The sequence below is a fragment of the Trifolium pratense genome, linkage group LG7, assembly GCF_020283565.1.
Source record: "Trifolium pratense cultivar HEN17-A07 linkage group LG7, ARS_RC_1.1, whole genome shotgun sequence".
NCBI classification, from domain to species: domain Eukaryota; kingdom Viridiplantae; phylum Streptophyta; class Magnoliopsida; order Fabales; family Fabaceae; genus Trifolium; species Trifolium pratense.
The window spans coordinates 50,472,015-50,493,766 of NC_060065.1; the positions used below are offsets into that span (position 1 = coordinate 50,472,015).

At 32.5% G+C, this 21,752-nt stretch overlaps 1 protein-coding gene and 1 non-coding gene across 2 annotated transcripts; one reads left to right on the forward strand and one right to left on the reverse strand.

Moving 5' to 3' along the window:
- The first annotated feature begins 2,555 nt into the window (after positions 1–2,555).
- LOC123900236 lies at positions 2,556–2,703 on the forward strand. The gene has a single exon (XR_006805888.1). It is a non-coding gene; the product is annotated as a U4 spliceosomal RNA (small nuclear RNA).
- A 5,490-nt stretch (positions 2,704–8,193) lies between these two features.
- On the reverse strand, positions 8,194–12,564 carry LOC123897125 (probable beta-1,3-galactosyltransferase 2). Its single transcript, XM_045947614.1, has 11 exons — positions 12,072–12,564; positions 10,743–10,839; positions 10,593–10,654; positions 10,286–10,497; positions 10,102–10,165; positions 9,868–9,940; positions 9,669–9,789; positions 9,403–9,490; positions 9,176–9,301; positions 8,984–9,090; positions 8,194–8,741 (listed from the first exon to the last, which is right to left on the reverse strand). The coding sequence occupies exons 1-11, from the start codon at positions 12,179–12,181 to the stop codon at positions 8,593–8,595; spliced, it is 1,209 nt and encodes a 402-aa protein (XP_045803570.1). The 5' UTR covers positions 12,182–12,564; the 3' UTR covers positions 8,194–8,592.
- Between the last annotated feature and the right edge of the window lie 9,188 nt (positions 12,565–21,752).

Consider the following 21,752-nt stretch of genomic DNA (forward strand, 5'->3'; position numbering starts at 1 on the left):
TATGCCGTAGTTAGAGAACTCATGATAGTCCACTTTTTGTCTCTTTCTAATTTCGAGCTCAACATAACATTCTAGTTGTTGGCACCCCCATTGAGTCCACCATTGCCCCTCACAACTTCGACTTTTTGGACCACCTATAAAACTACTATCAAATGATTGAGCATGATTTTATCAATTTTTCATTCTCGATCTTGATGTGGGGGTCTCCAAAATTCAAATATGAGTTCTCCGTGCACTACTCTTTATGGGCCAAAGTTCTTTCACTTCACCAACATGATGATGGTACGTACCCCCACATTAGCTTGTTAATTATTGTTGTTATTAGGTTTTTTTTTTGGTAACTATCAATATATCTATAAAAAAAATCACTTTCTCAAAAAAAATAATAATAATAATCAACGATGAATTAGTCGAAGTTTTGGAGTCATTAAATAAATGGTCAGATATTTGATTTCTAGCTCAAAACATTGTAATTTATGTTAACTTAGAAAGAAAAAAAATGGTTTTTTCTATATATTACTCATCGATAATTTGGGAGTATTTATACAATAACCAAAAAGAATAAGTCATATGTATGTGAAGTGAAAGTGGATTAAAAGTTAATTGTAGGTATCACTTGTAAATTTACTTATGTGACCTTTTCTTACTGTTGTGGGTAAATACCTCCAAATTATCAAGAGGTAGCGTAGGTCTCACAAAAAAATTGATTAACTTTGGCAAATCATTTTGTGAGTTAGCCTGGACATGAGTTTATAGATGCAATCATCACCTTACAAGTCACCTACTATCAGGTTTCCTCTATCGAGTCACCCACCATTTATATTCATGCACTAAATCCAATAGTGTTGGGCGTGAGGAGGATGTTAACCAGTGGCGATGATGTGTGTAACTAAGGGGTAGGTGCACCACCTAGAATTTTAAAATTTTCACTAATACCGATGTTTTTTTGCACTTTGGACCCCCTGATTTTTTAGTTTTACCCCACTTACTCAAAGATCCAAAACACTTTTTTACTACTCTAATTCTTTCCTTCCAACTTCTCTCTAAAATTAAATTCTCTCAAACCAAATATGTACTGTACAATATATAGTGCTAATTCCTCCAACAACCTTAAAACAACACAAAGGTAATCAATAAAAAAATCTATCGTTTAGGGTTTTAAAATTTGGGATTTATTTTACATAACTTCAATAGGGACAAATTGGTTGATTGATGATTTAATTAGGGCTCTAATAACATATTTGTAGGCTTTGTTAGTTGTTTGTTTGTAGCTTATAATTTGCTCTAAATGCATCTTTTGATTTATGTTTTACGGTTTCTAGCTAAGCCATCCACAAACTTATTTCAATTTTAGCTATGTAAAAATCAACGTTTTCATGAAGCCAATATCTTTGTTGGTTATTGGTCTGGATATACTCAAATGATAGATAGAAAGAATTGGCCAACATCGAGCAATGAGAAAAGTAATCACATACTTATGCATTGTTTATAGTTTTTTTTATTTGATATGTTTATCATGTAATCAATACTTATGTTGAAAAAGGTTTGTTTAACATTATAGGTTTATAAATAGAGACAATAATCATCACCTATCAAGACGGTTTTATAAGGTTGAGTTAGACCTAACTGCATTTCTTATCTATAAAAAAAATTTAAGCTCAATTTAAGTAGTGTCTTTCTCACTTACTATTACTATACCATCCTTTTAATGCTTTGTTTCAAGATACTCGCTAGAGGTAGTATCAAAGCATGTGAGAAAACCATAGAGAGGCATCAATTGCATAAGTTATGGAATCACTGAACCTACGAAGTGCCCAATGAAAGGTTTCTTAATTATGTGCATAATGCCTAAGGAGTTAGGAACTAGTAGCCAAAAACCAAAAAAGCAAAGGTTCCATTCCACTGTTTGATTCATAAATGCTGATTTAACAAAACCATTGAACCAAACCAACATCCCTCTGCCCCATAATACATAAATGCTTCTCATTAATTTGTCTCCTGTTTTCATGGCTTTTTCACATTTACAGTGCCACTTTTAAATTAATATTCCAACTCCCTCACATTTTGGTTGTTGGAATTTTAATGCAACTTCTTCAATGTTACAACTAGTATCACCCATGTTTTGATACTTGAATTTGTTGCACTCTCAAACTCTATATATTCGAATGGTCATCATATCAGTGATCGTTAGATCAAGATTGAACAGTTTTAATTTTAAGTTTAGTATTTTAGGGTTTCAAAAAATTCAAAATATATTTGTTTTACATACTGTTCGATTTCAATCCAACGGTCATACTGAATAATGAATGCGCAAATTCGTGAATTTGTGACAATAGCAATTCCAAATCCCATGGTTTGGTGTGTACTATAACACTTTCTAGTTCTTTGTAGTGTGGTAACTCTTTGTTTTTCAAAGAACTCCATCCATTATACGTAGAAACCTCATGTCATGTTTCATCTTGATTCATTGATCACTTTTGCATGTGTCTCATGTCAATTAAAAGTTATAAGTTTTGTTTCCATTTATTTATGTGATCATATATATTAAGCAGATTGTCTTTGCGTTTCGGGCAATGAAGAAGCTAGTGAGGTGGTGACCGAGGCACGTCTATTGCTGGTAGAAAATTGTTTCCGAACCCTCTCTTAGGCTTGAATTTTGCTCAAGCCTTCGATGAGATGAACGAGATATTGGTGCGGTTCAATGACAAATCAATGCTTAAAGTGTCTTAAGTTTTGTTTTTCGATTGAGCCGTGCCAATATCACGTGCCACTACTCATAAACCTCGTGCAAAAACTCTCAAAACAAAGGTTAGAAATCTTTCTACTTTTCTCTCACTCTCACACAATCTTTGCATTTTTTTTTTATATGTATGAATATGAATTGATTTCATCTTCTCTATAGACAGAGTTACAACATTTCATTTTTCGTCTTGTTCAAAAAACACATTTCATTTTACGTATCCAGAATCAGTAATTCATATGCTTTCTTTATTACATACTATAAACTTAGAGATACACTCATACACATAATGTAACATCCATTTGTAGAGTATAGTTTGAATGCATGCAGAAGCAACACTTGAAAAACAGAGTAGTTGTTCTCAAAGATATATTTCTTACTTGAAAATTACTTACTTTTAGAAAGAAAAAAAATCATTTACAAAAAAAAAAGTTACTTATATAAGAATGTATACTTGATGTATTTCACTGCAAGAGTGATCATTGCTACTTTAAGCTCTGTTTACTTTCTGGTTTTATTTTTTTTTAATATTTATGTTTATTTTAAATTGCTAACGATAAAATTAAAAACCTCTTATAGTAGAAGTATTAAGTATATGTTTGGTATCACATTCCCGGTGGATCACTGTGATACCAAATATAGACGAAGTAAGATAGAAAGATGCATTTTCAAACGACGATTGACTCCCAGATTGTCTTTAAAAATTGTGGATTTCCAAAAAAAAAAAAAAATTGATAGATTTATTGTCAAAATTTGTAGAACAGTGATAGTGAAAATACTGAATATATACTTGTTTAGTAAAGGTGAAAACAAGTGAAAGAAATAGTCCTTAGACCAGTTTACTCAAAAGCATTTTTATTTTTTTAAATTTTTGTTAATTTTACTCTTTTTTTGAATCATTGTTAATTTTACTTCTCAGTTCTCACGTACAAACCCTCCCATCAAAATCCAAATTTGTATATTTTAAACCCAAGATTTTAGAATGAAATATAATTCGAAGTTTTCTCTTCCTCCTCCGCCATTCTTTTATACACTGAATATTGTTTTTATCTCTATGAATAAAGTTCGGAACGTAAATTTCGAACTTTTTTAAAAAAAAGTCCATAACGGCAAAAAAAAGTTTGAAATCTATGCTCCGAATGTTATTCTCAAAGACTCGATAATATATAAACGGTCTAAATAATCTAAGTAGACTAATTGTTAGTGTGATCTCGCTACATTGAATCTAAATTGGTAATATGGGGAGGCTTCAATATCAAACATTTGTTGCTTATGAAGACTTGAAAAATACTTTAATAATTTATGCACAATATTTATACACATACATCAAAATAACAACTCAATTTTAAAAGAAAATGTTAAACAATGCCTCCGGGACATTAGTTAAACATACTAGTAAGAAAATTTTATCTATCTAATTATACCTAAATAATTATGATGTGACCACTCAACTCTTGCTCTAGGGACTTTGGGCAGCCCTAATTGAAACTCAATCTTTGTATTTGATCAAAAATAAATTACACCTTTCTTCAAAAAATAAAAATAAAGACTCTTTTTTTGGTCCTTGCTTTATTACGTTCTCTCTCTGCTACTATCAAATCATCCTTTTTCTTGTCTCTCAAAACTAAAGAGGTGTGGATATAAATGTCTAAAGCCAAGTGGGTCTATTTCAGCCCAAGCTAAAAAGTTTGTTGGGCCGACATAGAAGTGCACATAGTTACATACTCATTATGAGAAGTTTTCTCTTTCCCCCTCCCATATTTCATCCAGACCCCCTAAATTTCCAATTTTGCCTTCAATTTATTCTGGAAAACGTTTATGAAGACGTCTCTTTATACACATTCGAACATGAAATTGTCAGTTTTTTTATCATAGTCATGGTCATTTTTTTTAATATTTTTCAGTATTTTGGAAAATATTTTCCAATGTGCAAGTTATTTTGGAAAACATATTCCAAAACAATTTCGGATAACATAATCAAAGAAGATTTTGGAAAACATTTGCCGAAATTCTGGAATATGAGACCAGAAATGCTAGTGTTATGTTGACCTGTTTGTGCAAACATTCTCAATTCAAAACCCAAATTTTCAATTTTATCAAAAACGCAAACATTCTCACAATCATAATAACAGTTGTGATGGTGTAGCTTTCTTGGTTGTTCCTCACATCCCTATTGTTGCATATCTAATTTGAGAGGAGAGAAAATAGGGAAAGTGGAATGAATTAAAAAAATATTAAACACCGATAATATATGATAAGATCTATAGAACTTCACTATATAACGGTTCAAAAATAATTGTCTTACTTGACAGAGACAGAGCCACAAATATGAGGTACTAGTTCACGGATCAGGATGCTCTGCTGTAGTCAGAGCACATAGTTACACGTTGTAGCAGATCTCTTAATAAAATTAGTACAAAATAATCCCAACCATTAATTTCAGATCAGACAGTCCTGATTAAAAACAACGTGAAAATTGTTTGGATTATTACTGCATCAAATCATGTTCCCTAGTTCACATAGTCCTTATCATTAAACCATTTCATGAATTCAATTTTCACTTGCAATTTTTTTACCATTTCACCAAAATAAGTGACATAGTATAAGTCCACTTCATAGTTTTGTCGCCTAATCAGAGTTTGTCGTCTAATAACATAACTTCGTTGTCATTATCATCACCCACCATCATAGGGAAACCTTTGTCATTTCCCTTTCCACCATTGCTAATGTCATTGTCATCTAATATTATTTTTACCGCTAATACCTGACACCTTACACAACCACCACATGTACATTTTACAAATACAAAGAAACATTGTTGCATTGACTTTGTAACCCAAACTATGGTTCAATCGACTCTATCTATATGGTTGATTATTATCTGACTAACTATGGTTGATTTGGATGACTTGATTATCTCCGATGGTGTAGTATTTATTAGATACTCATGGTATTTATTAGGTATTACCATTGGAACACAACACATTTTAGTACCAAATAAATATCCCTTCTCAAATAAGCACATTCTCTCATAGTACCTAATAGAATTTGTGGGACCTATTTATAAAGATGTAGATTTATTGATAGATGTGAAGTTATTTGTGAGATCCATTTAGAATTTTTTAAGAGGTGCTGGGTTGGAGAGATTGAGTGCTTATTAGGTACTATTATTAAAAAAAATTAAATGAGTGGTGTGTACATGCGGGACCCACTTAGGTACTCAAAATTAGATTTCTCCATTGTGGATGCTCTTAGTTCATAGCTATTAGGAATATTATTGGAGAGGTCAAAGTTTGAATACTGAGTTTTTTCACTTTTTTGCATTTAAAATGTATGAGTTTAGCCAATAGACTACTAGACAAAAAAATTCGATAAATTAATTTCAATTAGTTCAATAGATTTGTTATGGACTGAGCCTAAGGCACAATCACTGAGGAGGTCCTCCTCTTTAACCGTCGAGTAGGGCCCAATAGCATACCAGTCCACGAAGACGCAACTCCAATCAACGTGCGACTTACCCAGAGCAATCGTAACGCACGACATTGAAATGATGAACATTTACTGCTCATCATGGCTCCTCAACCGTTTTCTGACAACCATTGATGACATTAAACATGCCCTTCGACGGTCTTGGCCCAGCGTCGGGGCTATATATACTCCTCTCATGCAGAAGTCGGGTACATTATCCTAAATCTTAAAACTTTTGCTTCACACTCTTACCGATTTGAGCGTCGGAGCACTTGCAAGTACAAAAATCTCCTCTCATTCACCGAAGTGAAAGAGGAGCATCACCGACGAGGTTATCTCTGATCCGATACGACAAGATTTAACCCCATTAAAAACATCCATTAAATTATAAAAGAGAATGTTAACATGTGCCCTTAAGGTTAAGGGCACATGTTAAGAAGATAAATGTGAAAAAAAAAATTATTGAACTTGTGATGTATTCAATTCTCTAAACATTAAATTCTGTATATCATTAAATATTATATTTCTATTTTTAGGTAACTTAACATGTGCCCTTAGATACAAGTTAACATGACCCATTATAAATAAGAGACTTGCATATTAGTGCATTAATACAAAAATAAAACTTATAAAGTGTGGTACTAAATTTAAAATAAAAAAAAAGAACTAAATTGGCCAACATTTAGGTTCCTTGCTACATTATTTAGGTTCTGCATGCACTTGTTAAGCCACTTGGTGCATTGAAGTTAAAGTGGTACCACAACAATATTAATGAATGAAAACGGCAATATTTATTAATTCCATTTTTGTGTCTCTAATTTCCTTAACACAGTTGCAACTTGCAACTTCAATAGCACTTCAACTGTTCCTTTATTAATTGCAATTATACAAATTTTCAATACTTTATCTAATTATATCTCACATGAAGCAAATTAAAGTGACTTAACGAAGAACATGCATAGCCATAGAAAGTGTCTGGTCAATTTTGGTAACGCTGACTAATTCCCTACCACCAGATATAAAAGACTGGGACTAGCAACATTAATGGTCATAGTGGAAAATATACATCTAACTTCTAAGATATTGGCATTTTCACTTTTTACATTTAGGATCAATTTAACAGATTTTTATATTGTAGCTGCATATTGCTCCAATTAAAGTGCCATTTGGCATGACAATTTGATTTCTGATGTTACACCACATTATTATAAGTTTATTAGACAATTAGTGGAAAAGTGTTGGCCACCAAAAGTCTAGAAAATTAGGTAAGTTGGAACTTAAAAAGTTTATAGAGTTAGAATAAATATCAAGGTTGGTACAACAAATGATACTTTGGACTAGTAGTGTGAAGCAAAAGAGGAGTATATATAGCCCGGGCGCTGGGCCAAGACCGTCGAAGGGCAACTGTTGCTGCAATTTTCAGAACGTGTTTCATTGTTTCTCATATTTTCAGATAAGGCAACTATTGTGTTGACAAAATTGTTTCATTTAGGCTATAGTGTAATGGTTTGTTTTTGTTTTGTGAAATTCTATCCCCTTTTGTATATCCAATTTATTTAACCGGTTTCCTGATTATCGTTTATATGTTGATATATATATTTTCAGGACTCATTCTTTTGTTCGACCTGCACTCTTTCTTCCTTCAACGTGGTTTTATCTCATTGAATTTTTTTAGTAGGACTTTTAACGATGTAGATATTGTTTATGCCCTTGATTGTTTATATTGGGTTTTGGCCTAGTCCCAAATAATTGTAATTTCTCTAATTTTTCTTTTAATTTTCTTTTAATTAATTGTAAAAAGACATTTATGTCTTTTCTTTCTATTTTCACACCAGTATCTGATCCACGGGACCACCTAAATCCAGTTCGAGGGTAAGCATTTATTCCTTTTATTTATTAAAAAATGAACAACTTCGACGGCTTATGAATAGGTTGACAATGAAAGAAATAATTTCAATTTTGCCAAACATAAAACTTAAATTAAATTAAAGAAAGGGCCTAAAAAAGCCAACCAAATATATGATATCTATATACTAGTATTTATTAGGAGCTTGATAGGCATGGAACTATTAACATATAAAGTGACCCTTCAAGCATAAAACAAAAAAAATGGATTGAGGGGACTTTATCCCATGCTTCCTATTCTTCTAGTAGCTACATTGGTCAATCTCCTTTATTAATTAAAATTGCACAAGGGTCCTTTTTCTTTTCTTTTTTTTCTCTCTTCCTCTCTATTTTCTGCTCTCGTGTAAAATGAAATTTTTCTATACTTCTAAAACATATAGAAAAAAGTAAAAATAAAAACTATTGCATCCTAATAATTTGATTAATATAGTTATAATCACTTCTTCCTGAGTTAGGAAGAACTTCAAGGTGGCTTCCTCCTAGAAAGAAGCACTCCATAAGGCTTTCTCACCTTCTCCACATTTTTTGTGAACTTCTTTAATCCTTTCAGCTGACCTACAAATTCCACTGCATGTCCAATCAAATGAAGCAACACAAGCATTTCCTGCTTGGGCCTTCCATTCACAATCTGCAAGATTCAACAATTCAAATCATACAAATGAGACAATTACCAGGATTCGAACTTCGGTCATGTATATTACATGCAATGTTCCTGTCAACTGAGCTATGCTCACAGAGACCGGTGCAATTTTCTTATATATAATGATTTGTAACCTATACTCCCTTCGTGATAAAATATAAGAAAATTTTATTTTTTATTTTTTTTTAGATTTATTGTATAGTTAATGTATCTGGTCTATATATATTTACCTGTTGTACCACAACATAGTCTACGATCGTCTATATGCTCCACATCAAGTCCAATAAACCAAGCTCCTAATGAAACATCTTCATTTGCATATTTGTGAAGAACATTCCTAACACAAACATATACACAAAATCAATTAATTTCACTTCAATTATACTACTTTTTAGTTTTTAGTAAAGGGAATAAGTGATTACTTGTTTGTTGAAATATATGTAGCAAGATCATTTGAAACAGCATACAATTGTCCTGTCGCATGACGAAAGTACTTGTTTCCTGTCTCGCCGAATTTCCAATATTCTGGTTCATGGTACCTTACTCCTCTGCAAGAAAAATGTGACATGTTAAGAAGCTAGAGGTGAAATGTCACAAATTTACAACATTTTTGTTAAGTAAAAAATGGATGAAGGAAAATGATTCGCACTTTTGAGCAAGAACCGGTCCAGATTTCATGCATCCGATGTATACTCGCGGTTTCGAACGATGTCTAATTAGTGTTTCTCCAAGTGTTGCTGAAAAAGATTGAATAGAATATTAAGACAAACATAAACCATTTCTGGCTTAAGTACTTCTAAGACTATTTCGAAGAGCTTATACAAACAATGTGACATGTTTATAATCTGTTTTCAGCTTATTTCCATAAACAACTTATATAAAAATAGCTTTGGAGATTGAATAAAAATTTGATACCTATATTTACATGAACATCATCATCAACTTTGATATAAAAGTCAGCATCCCACAAGTTAACAGCAGTGGCAAAGTAGGTCTTTGTTTTTGCTGACAATTCAAGGTATCCTTCAACATGATCCTGCAAAATCAAAACAAAGACGTCAATAAATGTGATCATAATACTGTTCTGTTAAGTGATTATTCAAGTGATCATTACCAGTCTCAGGAAATCTCCATGTTTACTATCTTCTGCTTCGATAGCTCTATCTAGGATACCTCCAGTCGTGGCACTGGAGAAAGGAGCAAAAATATTCAATTTATAGTTTTTATTTTGAGTCCGTACAAATTATAAAACTTCGGTCCTTCTTTAAGGACTAAGAAGACGAAGTTTTGTAATTTAAGCACCGAAAAGTCGGTACATAGACTAAAATCAAACTCCGAGATAGCTTACCCGTGTCCAATTACAAAACGGATGATAATGCCTTTCTCTTCCTCTAGCTTCTTTCTTTTCTCACCTATTTTCGATAAGTAATATTAATGGTAAGATGATAATATATGATTGAACGTCTATGTAAACTATTGTCAGTGAATAGTTATTAAACTCGAAAAAATAAAGCAATGATTGAATTTTGAACCTTGTGGCATCCAAGTGGCACGAACCGAGTCTCTTCTTTTTCTGCTACTAAAAGCAGTGTTAATTCCTATAACCATTAAGTACTTTCTCCTACCAGTTGATGCATTTATCTTAATATCTTCTGATACAGGTGCACCATTTCTTAGAGATTCTTGAGTTGCTTTAGCAGAAGCTAATTCCATTTCCAAATTTGAAATAGTCTTATCCAAATTTCTACATTCAACACAATTATATTAAACATGTTTCTCATTCAAAATAACGCCAAAAAAAATTATACATAACATCATGATATATGTAATGTAACTTACTCTAAGGTTTTATGTGTCTTGAAATCGCCTTTAATTACGCGCTTCACTTCCTTCTCTTGCAACTAAAATAAAACAAACACAAAATTAAAAATATAGAAATTATGATATAAATCATGCATGAAACATTGAACTCAAAGTAATAAATCTTACAATTCTTGTATTACAACCCTCTGAAACTACATTTAATTGTTCAGCTTCCATTGCTGTTGTCCTTGCAAGTCCTTTAGGTTCAGGAATAGTCCACATCCTGTCACACATTAAAATTTCCCATCAGAAAAATACCACAATAAATACTACTTGTGATCTTTTTTATAAGAGACGAATGAATCAATAAAAGTTGATTTATCTGGTTCATAAGATAGTCTAAATCCATCAATTTTTGTTGATCCGGTTTTCTCTTAAAAAAAGTACCATATAGAGTAACTTTCTCACATGGTGCCATGGTAAGTTGGTAACAAAGTACTATAGTCAAATAAGAATCTTAAGGAAAAATTAAATATTTTAAATTGATAGATGAACTACTATAAGGTTGAATTATATTTCTTTAGATTAAAGTTATAATATAAGACTTTCATGTGGCCATCCTAAGTTAAATAAAATATTAAAAGACCTCAAAAATAAGTTAGACTATCACTATTTTAATAAATAGGTAGAACCCAAAAATAAAGGATCCATCTTTCAACATTTCAACAACTAGTAAATAAGTTGTATATGTAATTGTTTCAGTTGTAATTGTAACTACTAGATGTGTCAATTCATTATTAGGTGTCAGAGGTCTTCTTCACCATTGAGATGATATATATGATATGCCATGTGCAGTAATTTTTAAGCATAAAAAATACATTATTTAAATAAATTAACTAGCTGAAAATTAAATAAACATAAGTAAATACTGTATAATTTAGCCAATAATTAATTTTTTTCAGAATTTAGAGATATTAAGATGAGGTAGTGTTAGTTAGATTAGACCAGAATTGACTTGTTAACTTAAGGGTCAATCATATAGAATAGAAGACTTTAATCTTAAACAAAAACTAAAAATTAATAGTATTTTTTTTCTTATTCAAGAAATTAATGGTTAGAACTTAAATTCATTCATAAATTATACCAATCAATTCAATCTATTTCAGATCCATTTCATTTCTTCTGAGTTTTGGTCAACATAAGATACAGTGAAAAACAGTGCTGAATACTTAAAGTATACTTAATGAATTGAATTCAATAAATTGGAAAATCATAGAAAAATCAAATTCAAGAAAATTCATAATAGAACTAACTCAAATTAATTAAGCAATGAAAAACAAGTGCTGAATACTACTATTATGAAGATCTAAGAACACTAAATTTAACATAAAAAACCATAGAAAACTCATCATAAAGCAATTATGAAATTAGTATTAATTATCAATAGAAATTTAACAATAGAAAACAGAAAAAAAAAAAAAAAAAAAAACAGAACAATAGAGAAAATTGATGTACCTGTTGGTGAAGAACATTCCAGCACAGAAACTTGCAATACACAAGAAAATCATCCATTTCTGAGACATAAAATTTCTAGGAACAATCTCTCCTCTACTTTTCCAACTCATAGTTTAATTTTCTTTATATATTCTTCAAGAAAATCTTGTTTCAACTTTGAACTTAGAAACTAAAACCCATGTTCAAAAAATGGTTTTTAGAACAAAACCTTAGAAACCCACTTGCAGAAGAATCAGAATGAATAGAAGGTGCAAAAAAGATAGCAAATTTGAAACTGGGCACCTTTGAAAAGAAGAAGATTTGATGTTTTTGACAGAGAAAGAATGAAAAAACAGAGCTAAGTACTCTGTTTTTCACTTCTCGTTTGTTCCTTTCTTTGTTTTCCTATGTGCCACGTTATGCTTGTTCTTTGCTTTGTGTTCTCTTTCTCTCTCTCTGAGTCTCTCTTTCTGTGTCTGTCTTTGTAGGTAAGGGAAGTTGAATACAACACAAGCAAGAAGACTTTGTAACCGCTAAGTTTATATAATAACAATATTTACAAAATGGTCCCTTTTGTAGGGTCCATAATTAATTTAATGATACTTCACTAACTGTTTATTGTTATGACATTAATGCCCTTCCATATTCATGACCATGCTTTACTCTCATGGAGAATATGTGCATTATGGAAAGATGGAAACTATTCCATCACTTCACATGAGTTTGTGTTCATCCATGCACTTGATGGGAATGGATTAGTTGATGGCATTTGTTCGTAAATTTGAATTGTCAGATCTTGATCGAATGATATACATTATAATTATGTGTGTTTAAACTCATTTTGTTAAGTCAGTATATAAATCATTTGCCGTTAAAAAAAAAAGGTATATAAGTCATTTGATCTAGATAAAAACATGAAATTTCATATGGTTGTTCTGATTAATGTTGGAAATGATGCCCAAAATTTTTTGGTTAAAGAATTTACATTGATAATGTGGATTCGAACATCTAATTATTTAAATTTAAAGTTTAATAATTAAAAAATTAGTGTTAAAAATTCAATTTCGTTCACTTTTCAATAATGGTATACCATTTTTTTTCTTACATAAAAGGGAATTAAATAACCAAAATAAGACAAATTGGCATATACTATACCATCTTCTAACGTAAATTTAAAAGTAAGAGAAGTTGAATCAACAACTAAAGATGAGTATGTCTAAGATAGACTATAAAATACACCGAACAAATTAAAGTTCTCCATCCAAAGAGATGAAGAAGAGAATGAATCTCTTATATATATACAAGAGGTTGTAAAAAGGATTTAAAGGTTAATTCGTTGTGATCATATTAACAACTATTACTAAAAAATCCAGCTAAAAATAACATTTTTGAGATTAAATTACTAGATAGCCATATTTATTTCAAAGGGCCCAAAACTCCACTCACACTGCCTAAAACATGCCAATTTAAGAAATACTTTTGGCGCCCACCGTGGGGCTGCGGTAAAAACATTTGATCCCAGCCTACCACATCGAACTAGACAAAAATCAAACATCTCCACAAACACACGGTGATACTGCTTTGCCGTCATACCAATTTTTCCATTTGAATTCTGATGATGTCACCGTCGTTGTCAATCAATTTGGGAAGTCATGGTTGATTCACGAAATCCTTGTTCTCATGATACTCTCTGGAAGCCATTATAGAAACAAAGAAAAACACCCACTGCGTGTTTTGTTGCTTCAAATACAACTTAGAAGATCGGATCCGTCACGTTTGAATTGAAATGATGTCGCCATAGTTGTTGTGAATCTAACTCGCCGAACTGTCGCCACCGAATTACCGTCCAACATCATCGTCTCGCCGTCGATCATTTTGTTGCTAGGCGACTCCCGATCCAGGTGTTAACGTTCTTTTCCTCTAACTTACCATTTAATCATATAGTTCTCGCTCTCTCTATTGTGATAATATATTATTTGTGCATATATACGTTATCGGTTTTATTAACATGGTTAATTTATAGTTCATGAATCACATTCTATCGCCATCTATAATAATAATAATAATAATAATAATAATAATCTCATCAATGAGTAAAAGAAAAGAACATCGGTACTTATGTATTTCAAGGTTAATAATCACTAGAATGAGACTTGTTTTTCTTTTGGTGTGCCACTTTACAAGATCTAAATTCAAGAATCGCTGTTCTATTTGGTTCAAAACTGTTTGTGCTTATTTGATATGTGATATCTTTAATCCTGCTATAAATTATTCTAGCACACGATAAAATATTTTGTGTGATTGTATGAACTAACTTTCTTAAGACCTCATGTAAACATTTCAAACATGAAAGAACTTTTGCATGAAAGAACTTCAACTCTGATAAGTAAGTCAACACTTTAAATTAAAATGACCAAGACAAATATAACCAACAGAGAAAGTATAAAAAATTTCATATGTTTCTACATTGTTTCGGTTAAGAACTAAATCAGTTTTCTTACAAAGTATTTTGCTTTTTACTTATAACTAACAAGAATATGCTTTCTCTACGTATCACATTTTTATTTGTTTCGTTTATCGATTAATTAAAATTAGTCATACATGCAAAACTAATGGAGTATATGAGACTTATTATCAACCGACCTGTTTTTAGTGCAGATACTTGAAGCACTTGCTATAATGTCACCTTCTTTGAAATTTATTCTTTTGAAATCTTGATTAGGAAATTTATTTTATTCATCTATGATTTCTACTTTGATTCATTGATGTTAATCATAGTGCAGGACAACGAACAAATGTGGAAAATTAACATGAAAATTCAATAATTATCACTCGGCGAGATAGAAGCCGCCAACTAATATTTCAGGTTGAAGCATATTCCGCGATGACCACCGCAATGGAACTCAGTCTCGCCACGCCAAAGCATAATTGTTTTTTTTCTTACTAGGCGAGGAGCGCCGCAACAAACCGCCCATGGCGGTATCATTTTCGTTTGTTTTATTTTTCATATATTATTATTGTTGAACTTCTAACGTATCAAAGCTTACTTACAGCAATCATGATTAAGTTGCGGGCTCTGAAGAAAAAGAAATTAAATCAAGGTTGAAAGGCCTTGGCGTTACCTGTAAGTCTTACGAGTTGGGTACGTCAGAAAAAGAAAAATTAAACAAGGTTGCAAGGCCTTGGCGTTACCTGTAAGTCTTACGAGTTGGGTACGTCAGAAAAAGAAAAATTAAACAAGGTTGCAAGGCCTTGGCGTTACCTGTAAGTCTTACGAGTTGGGTACGTCAGAAAAAGAAAAATTAAACAAGGTTGCAAGGCCTTGGCGTTACCTGTAAGTCTTACGAGTTGGGTACGTCAGAAAAAGAAAAATTAAACAAGGTTGCAAGGCCTTGGCGTTACCTGTAAGTCTTACGAGTTGGGTACGTCAGAAAAAGAAACAGCAGAGAAAGGCGAGATTATCAACACCGCCAGAAGAAGCTTATACACAACCAAAGCAGGCGATTCATTATAACGCCAAAAGACAACAGGTATAAAGTTATTTGTATCAATTTACAATTATTATAGAAAGTCGAAGACATTGCAGGTGCAAAGTTAAAAATTTCAAAGGCGAGATTATTTTCAACACCAAACACAAAGTACAGTGGAAGGGCGACTCCGAGCAGCGCCAATTCTTTCTAAATCTCCAAAGAAACAATAGTTACAAAATAAGGCGTGCAAGTCTGACAGTACGATAATCAACTACAACAAAGAAGTGGTGAGACAGATTACGCTAGACTACTTACAATCTTCAAATATAGAATGTCAAAAGAAAATAAGAAACTCATGTTGAGTAGAAGAAGCAGAAGTATAGACTAACAAAGTTACTAGCCACAAAGTTTCAATTCGTTTCCAAGAAGGAAAGGCGATCCGCGAAAGACGAAGAGGCGAGATTGGTGACAACGCTGGCTCGAAAATGCAAATACGATGGAAAAGAAGGAAGGGCGACTTGCCAACTTGCTCAAAGTCGCCAAGAAACAATGACAACAATATTCAAAGCCACAAATGGCGTGCATCAAGATATTCAAAAGTCATAGAAGGGCGTACAAATTATCTAAGAAATATAAATAACAAAAGGAAGGACAAGGCGACAAGCAAACAAAGTGTATGAGTCAGCAACAAATAGGCGACATAGAACCACGCCGAGACATAATAATCGCCAAGTTACTTCATTCAAAAGCACTTCGCCTTCTTGAAGCCTCGTGCTTGGGGGGCTGTGTACCGGGCCATGGACCAGGGTGTGATTTGTTAAGGCCCAATACGAAAAAGCCCAATGGGAGCATCTAAAGGAGAAGCGTGAAAACAACCATGAAAAACACATGATAAGCATGATCCACCATGACTTGGAGAAGAAGGAAGAAACTTGGAGAAGAAGGAAGAAGCTTGGAGAAGAAGGAAAAGAAACCGCCCACTACCCATGAATTCCTCTCCAAGCAAGGCGGTTATCAAGCAACAAGAAGGAGATATTTTGTCTATAAATAGGATCCTCTTCAAGAGAATAGGGACGGTCACTCATTCTGAGAAATCACCATTCTTTCAATCTTGTAAAGAGAATCAATTTTTTCTCTGATCATACTTGTATCCATTATCAATCTTGAATAATACAAACCCCCTATGTTAGGATCGAATTCTGACTTATAAAAAACTCTCAGGGTTGTTGGGATTGAACTGAGTGTAATCACACCATTTGATCAATAATACAAACCCCCTTGTTTTTTACTAGAACAGCTATAATTTGACATTAGAATTAGAATCAATGGGTTTTAGGATTAAGTTTTACAATTAATTGGTTTAATGGAACCATGCATACTTTTTTTTTTTTTTTGACGAAGGAACCATGCATACTTAAAAAGGTTATGTTCTCTTCATTATGCATATATTTTTATAAAATAATCATTATACATTTTATTTTTAACTTTCTGCTATTTTTTTTATTAAATTACCTTTTTGCTTAACGTGGCTTGGTATTAATTCTTGACAAGGATATATCATGTATGCATATTATCCGTGAATTTGTTTTTCTTTTTTGAGATATGCTAAAAGAATAAAGATAAAAGAGATGATGGATAGTGACCACGCTAGAAAGGTTCCCCCAGTTTCATGTCTTGGCCGGTGATTTAATTAACAAAATCACCTGACACAAAAAAAAAATTAACAAAATCAAATTACCTGCATTCACATATTTGTCGCATTTAATTATAAATTTACCGTCAGCACATTTGTGGTCGTTGAATTAAGATAACCAGTTTAGATTTTAAATGTAATTTTTAATTGGTTTAATAATAAGTAACAACAAATTTAAAATTTGAATCGTTCAATCTCGACTTAATAATTGAGAAAATGCTCTAAATATATGAATGCGTTGAATACGTGAATCCGTTGAGGCATGTCAAAATGAACAAGTTAATAGAGAAATATCAAATATACAAAGAGACCGGAGAACTTGACAACCCTAAAACTTAGTACCAAATAAAATAATATATTTTTAAAATGATGACGAAATGAGTTTGTGCCTGCAAAAAATAATTGAAATATATGTTAATATTAATTTTAGGCTTAACTACACATTTAGTCCTTTACGTTTATTTTAGGTTTCAATTTGGTCCCTTACATTTAAAAAGTATCAATTTGGTCCCTTACATTTATTTTAATTTTCAAGTTAGTCCTTTCCGTCAATTTTGTCACATGTGACAGCCAATTTGCTTATGTGGACAAACACGTGACACTTTGACACACTGACACGTGTACTATTTAAACGGTGTTAGTGACAAAACTAACGGAAAGGACTAACTTGAAATCTAAAATAAACGTAAGGGACCAAATTGATAATTTTTAAACATAAGGGACCAAATTAAAACCTAAAATAAACGTAAGGGACTAAATGTATAGTTAAACCTTAATTTTATTAGGAGAAAGGGACATTGTTAGTTGCATTGACAAATTTTGAATCTTCTGATGGCTAATACTCATTCATTTGATGTCGGCCTAACTCACCCTCAGAACTTGATTAGATAAAGAAAAAAGTTTAATATATTTTAAGATGGCTTAATTAGTCTTTTGGTCCCTTAAAGATATTTTAGGTTTCACAATGGTCCCTTAAAAAAAAAAAGATCAGGATTGGTCCATTAAAGACACATCTGTTTCTCAATTGGTCCTTTCCGTCAATTTTTTATAAAAAACGTTAGTTTTAGTAGACTGAATTGTGGATGTCATTAAGTGTAAGTGGTCCACCAAAAACCTTATTAATTTTTAAAATTTTAACCATCAGAATTTTTTGTTATATTTGGAGTTAAAATTTAACGGAAATGACCAATATGACAAAAATATATGTCTTTAAGGGACCAATCCGAGCCTTTTTTTTTTCTTTAAGGGACTAATCCGGACCTTTTTTTCTTTAAGAGACCATTGTAAAACCTAAAATGTCTTTAACCGATAGGCTAAATAAGCAAATATTGTATCATATATACAAATTGAATTTATAATGAGATACTTAACTTGAAAACCATAAAGTTGGGAATCAGTGTCATGCAATTAAGACAAAGCATGTGCATGTGCATGGAAACAGAGTTGCCATAGAAATAGAAAAGAATCTTATCTAGGATAATTGTAATTGTTATTATTATAATTATAATTAATTAACTTAGAATGTTAATTAATCCAGGTTTGCTTATATAAACTAATTTTTCCAGTGATACATTATGCTAATCATGCACATAGGCATATAGTACATTACCTATATATTCTTTTTGTTTTTTTGTCGTCACATCTTAATGTGTGCTGAACTATGGACTATGGTACAGAATAAATTATGGTACTGCCTATTTCCAAGCTTAGCATATGAAGGTGTATCTGATACTTTGCTTTTTCATTAGTATATATAAAAGATATTTGGTTGAGAAATAATGATATTTTCCTTATCAAGTACCAAGGATAGAATATATTCATTTAAAATCAAAACTGGTTTATTTACTAGTCATGGAGTATGTTTGACGATTTCATATATCCTCTATTCATAGCATGTCCATAGTTAGTTATAATTTATAAACTTATATTATCATCTTATAAGTTCAGTTCAATTGGTAACTGCAAGTGTTAATATTTGAGTTTGAAAATTCTTCACTTCGACATGTTATAGATTATTTTTATAAAATCTCTAAGCACTCGTACATATGTGCTTATCCAAACACTTCCTAATATCAATTTTTAGTTATTACGAGATAATATTATCTCTTAATTAGCTTTAATATATTATTTATTGTTGTTGGTGTTTTGATTGGCTACATTTTGCAAAAGCCAACCAGCCAGATGCTGGACTGAGGTGTTGTAGCATTATAGTACAGCATCCTGATACTCTGTTTTTCGTGCAGAATTTTTATTTCAAATCTGAGTCAAGATTTGCTTCAATTATATATTCAAGCACGTGCGTCTGGGCAAAACGAGCCTTGCTCAGCAAGTTTTATTGAAGTCGGCTGAAGGAATGTTATTTAAAACAAAAATATAATTATATTATATTTTTGGCGTTTTTTTTTTTTGTTTGGTACAACATGAAACAAACAAATTATATTTTTGAAATTAATTTAGGGTTGGGCCGAAATTCCTACAGCTGTACATGTCTGAAGACCTAACTTGGACATCAAGACAATTGAAGACTATAAATATGTGAAGCCTCAAGCTATTCTACTCATGTATTCTAAACCGTGTTCTTTACAAAGTGTGAGTTTTTAAGGTTTAGAGTTTGTGTCTTTTGTCAGCCTTTCTTGTGTCACTTTGATGCAAGTTTAGGACTGTGTTTTGGTTGTTAATTGTAAGCTACTCCTAAGCTTTGAAGCACGGAGTTAGCGTGTGTGATTCACTCATAAGCTTTTAAGCAAGAGTGTGGTCTAGTTTCTAGGAGAGTGTCTCCATCTTGATTATTATTATTGACAGCAACATGGTACGTGTTGTTAGAGGGAATTTGGGACGGGGTCTCATTATCTAAGAGGTTCTTAGGTAGGATTGCACGGGTAGTGTCTAGGTGATAAGTCAAGTATCGGGTGTTGGTCGAGGGCTTTGAACTAGAGCTATTATAGTGGATTCATTCCTGGATTGGTATCCCCCAGAGTAGGTGACGTTGCACTGAACTGGGTTAACAATTTCCTGTCTTATTTATTGTTCTGCAATTTATTTATTTATTTACTGTGTTCTGCGACTGTCTTGCTGCAACGTGTGCTATAGCATCTTGTGCAGCATTGTGTTCACTGCGTGCCAGATTTCAATTGGCATCAGAGCAGGCACCCTTTCTGGTTATAGGGTGAGCTCCAGGGAAAATGTCTGGCAACATTGAAAAGGAAGGAGGGCTTGTAAGCAGACCACCGCTTCTAGTTGGTGTCTCCAACTATGATTATTGGAAATCACGCATGATTGCTTTCCTAAAATCTATGGATAGCAAAACTTGGAAGGCTGTTCTGAAAGGATGGGACCCCCCTGTGGTCATTGACAAGGATGGAAAGCCAACACTTGAACTAAAAGCTGAGGAGGACTGGTCTAAAGAAGAGGATGAGCTCGCTTTGGGAAACTCAAAAGCATTATATGCATTATACAATGGGGTAGATAAACACATCTTCAAACTAATCAAAAAATGTGTCTCAGCAAAGGAAGCTTGGAAGATTCTTGAAACTGTTCATGAAGACTATGATAATCAATTTGATGCTTTGGGGGAGAAAATTCCCGAAGAAAAGTTAGTAAGAAAAATGCTTAGATCACTTCCAAAGAAATTTGATATGAAAGTCACAGCTATGGAAGAAGCCAAAAACATATCTCAGATGAAGCTGGATGAACTGGTTGGATCACTCCAAACTTATGAAAGTGTTGCAAATGGAAGAAGTGAAAAGAAAAATAAGAGCATTGCCTTCTCATCTAAAAATAATGAAGAAGAACTGGAGGATGAAGAAGAATCTAATGAGAGTATCTCTGAGGCCATGGTGTTATTGGGAAAACAATTCAACAAAGTTCTGAAACGAATGGATAAGAGACCCAGATCAAATTTCAAAAACAATGCTCCAGGCACTATGCGCAGCAATGAAAGTCAAGGAAAACCAAAAGGTGATGAAAAATCAAACTTAAACAGAAACATTCGATGTCATGAATGTGAAGGATATGGTCACATCAGACCTGAGTGTCCAACATATCAGAAGAGAGCAAAGAAAGGGCTAACTGTCAGTTGGTCTGAGGATGATGACTCAGAAGATGATACAGCATCTGTAACTGCTAAACATATCTCAGTCTTAACAGGTATTGTTACATCTGATACAGAATCTGATGATGGAGAGGTAACCTATGAAGAGCTTGCTGCATCCTACAAGGAACTTTGTCTTAAAAGTGAAGAAATCTGCAGGGTTATTGAGAAACAAAAGGTAACCATCAATGAGTTAAAAGCAGAAAAATCTGAGAATGTCTCAAAAATGGAGGAACTTCAAAAGAAGGTAAATTTTCTGTCCTCTGATCTTGAGATCTGCAGGGTTATTGAGAAACAAAAGGTAACCATCAATGAGTTAAAAGCAGAAAAATTTGAGAATATCTCAAAGATGGAGGAACTTCAAAAGAAGGTAAATTATCTATCCTCTGATCTTGAAGAAGCTAAGGAAGTCATTGAAAAATTAAATACTGACATCTGGCGGCTGAGAA

What these genes read in the sequence shown, in the direction of transcription:
- LOC123897125 (XM_045947614.1), bottom strand. Translation starts at nt 12,181, where the DNA reads ATGAGTTGGAAAAGTAGAGGAGAGATTGTTCCTAGAAATTTTATGTCT. An exon ending in TGCCACTTGGATGCCACAAG is followed by an intron (nt 10,166 to 10,285) that starts GTTCAAAATTCA and finishes TATCGAAAATAG; the next exon opens with GTGAGAAAAGAAAGAAGCTA. An exon ending in TGATGTTCATGTAAATATAG is followed by an intron (nt 9,491 to 9,668) that starts GTATCAAATTTT and finishes AATCTTTTTCAG; the next exon opens with CAACACTTGGAGAAACACTA.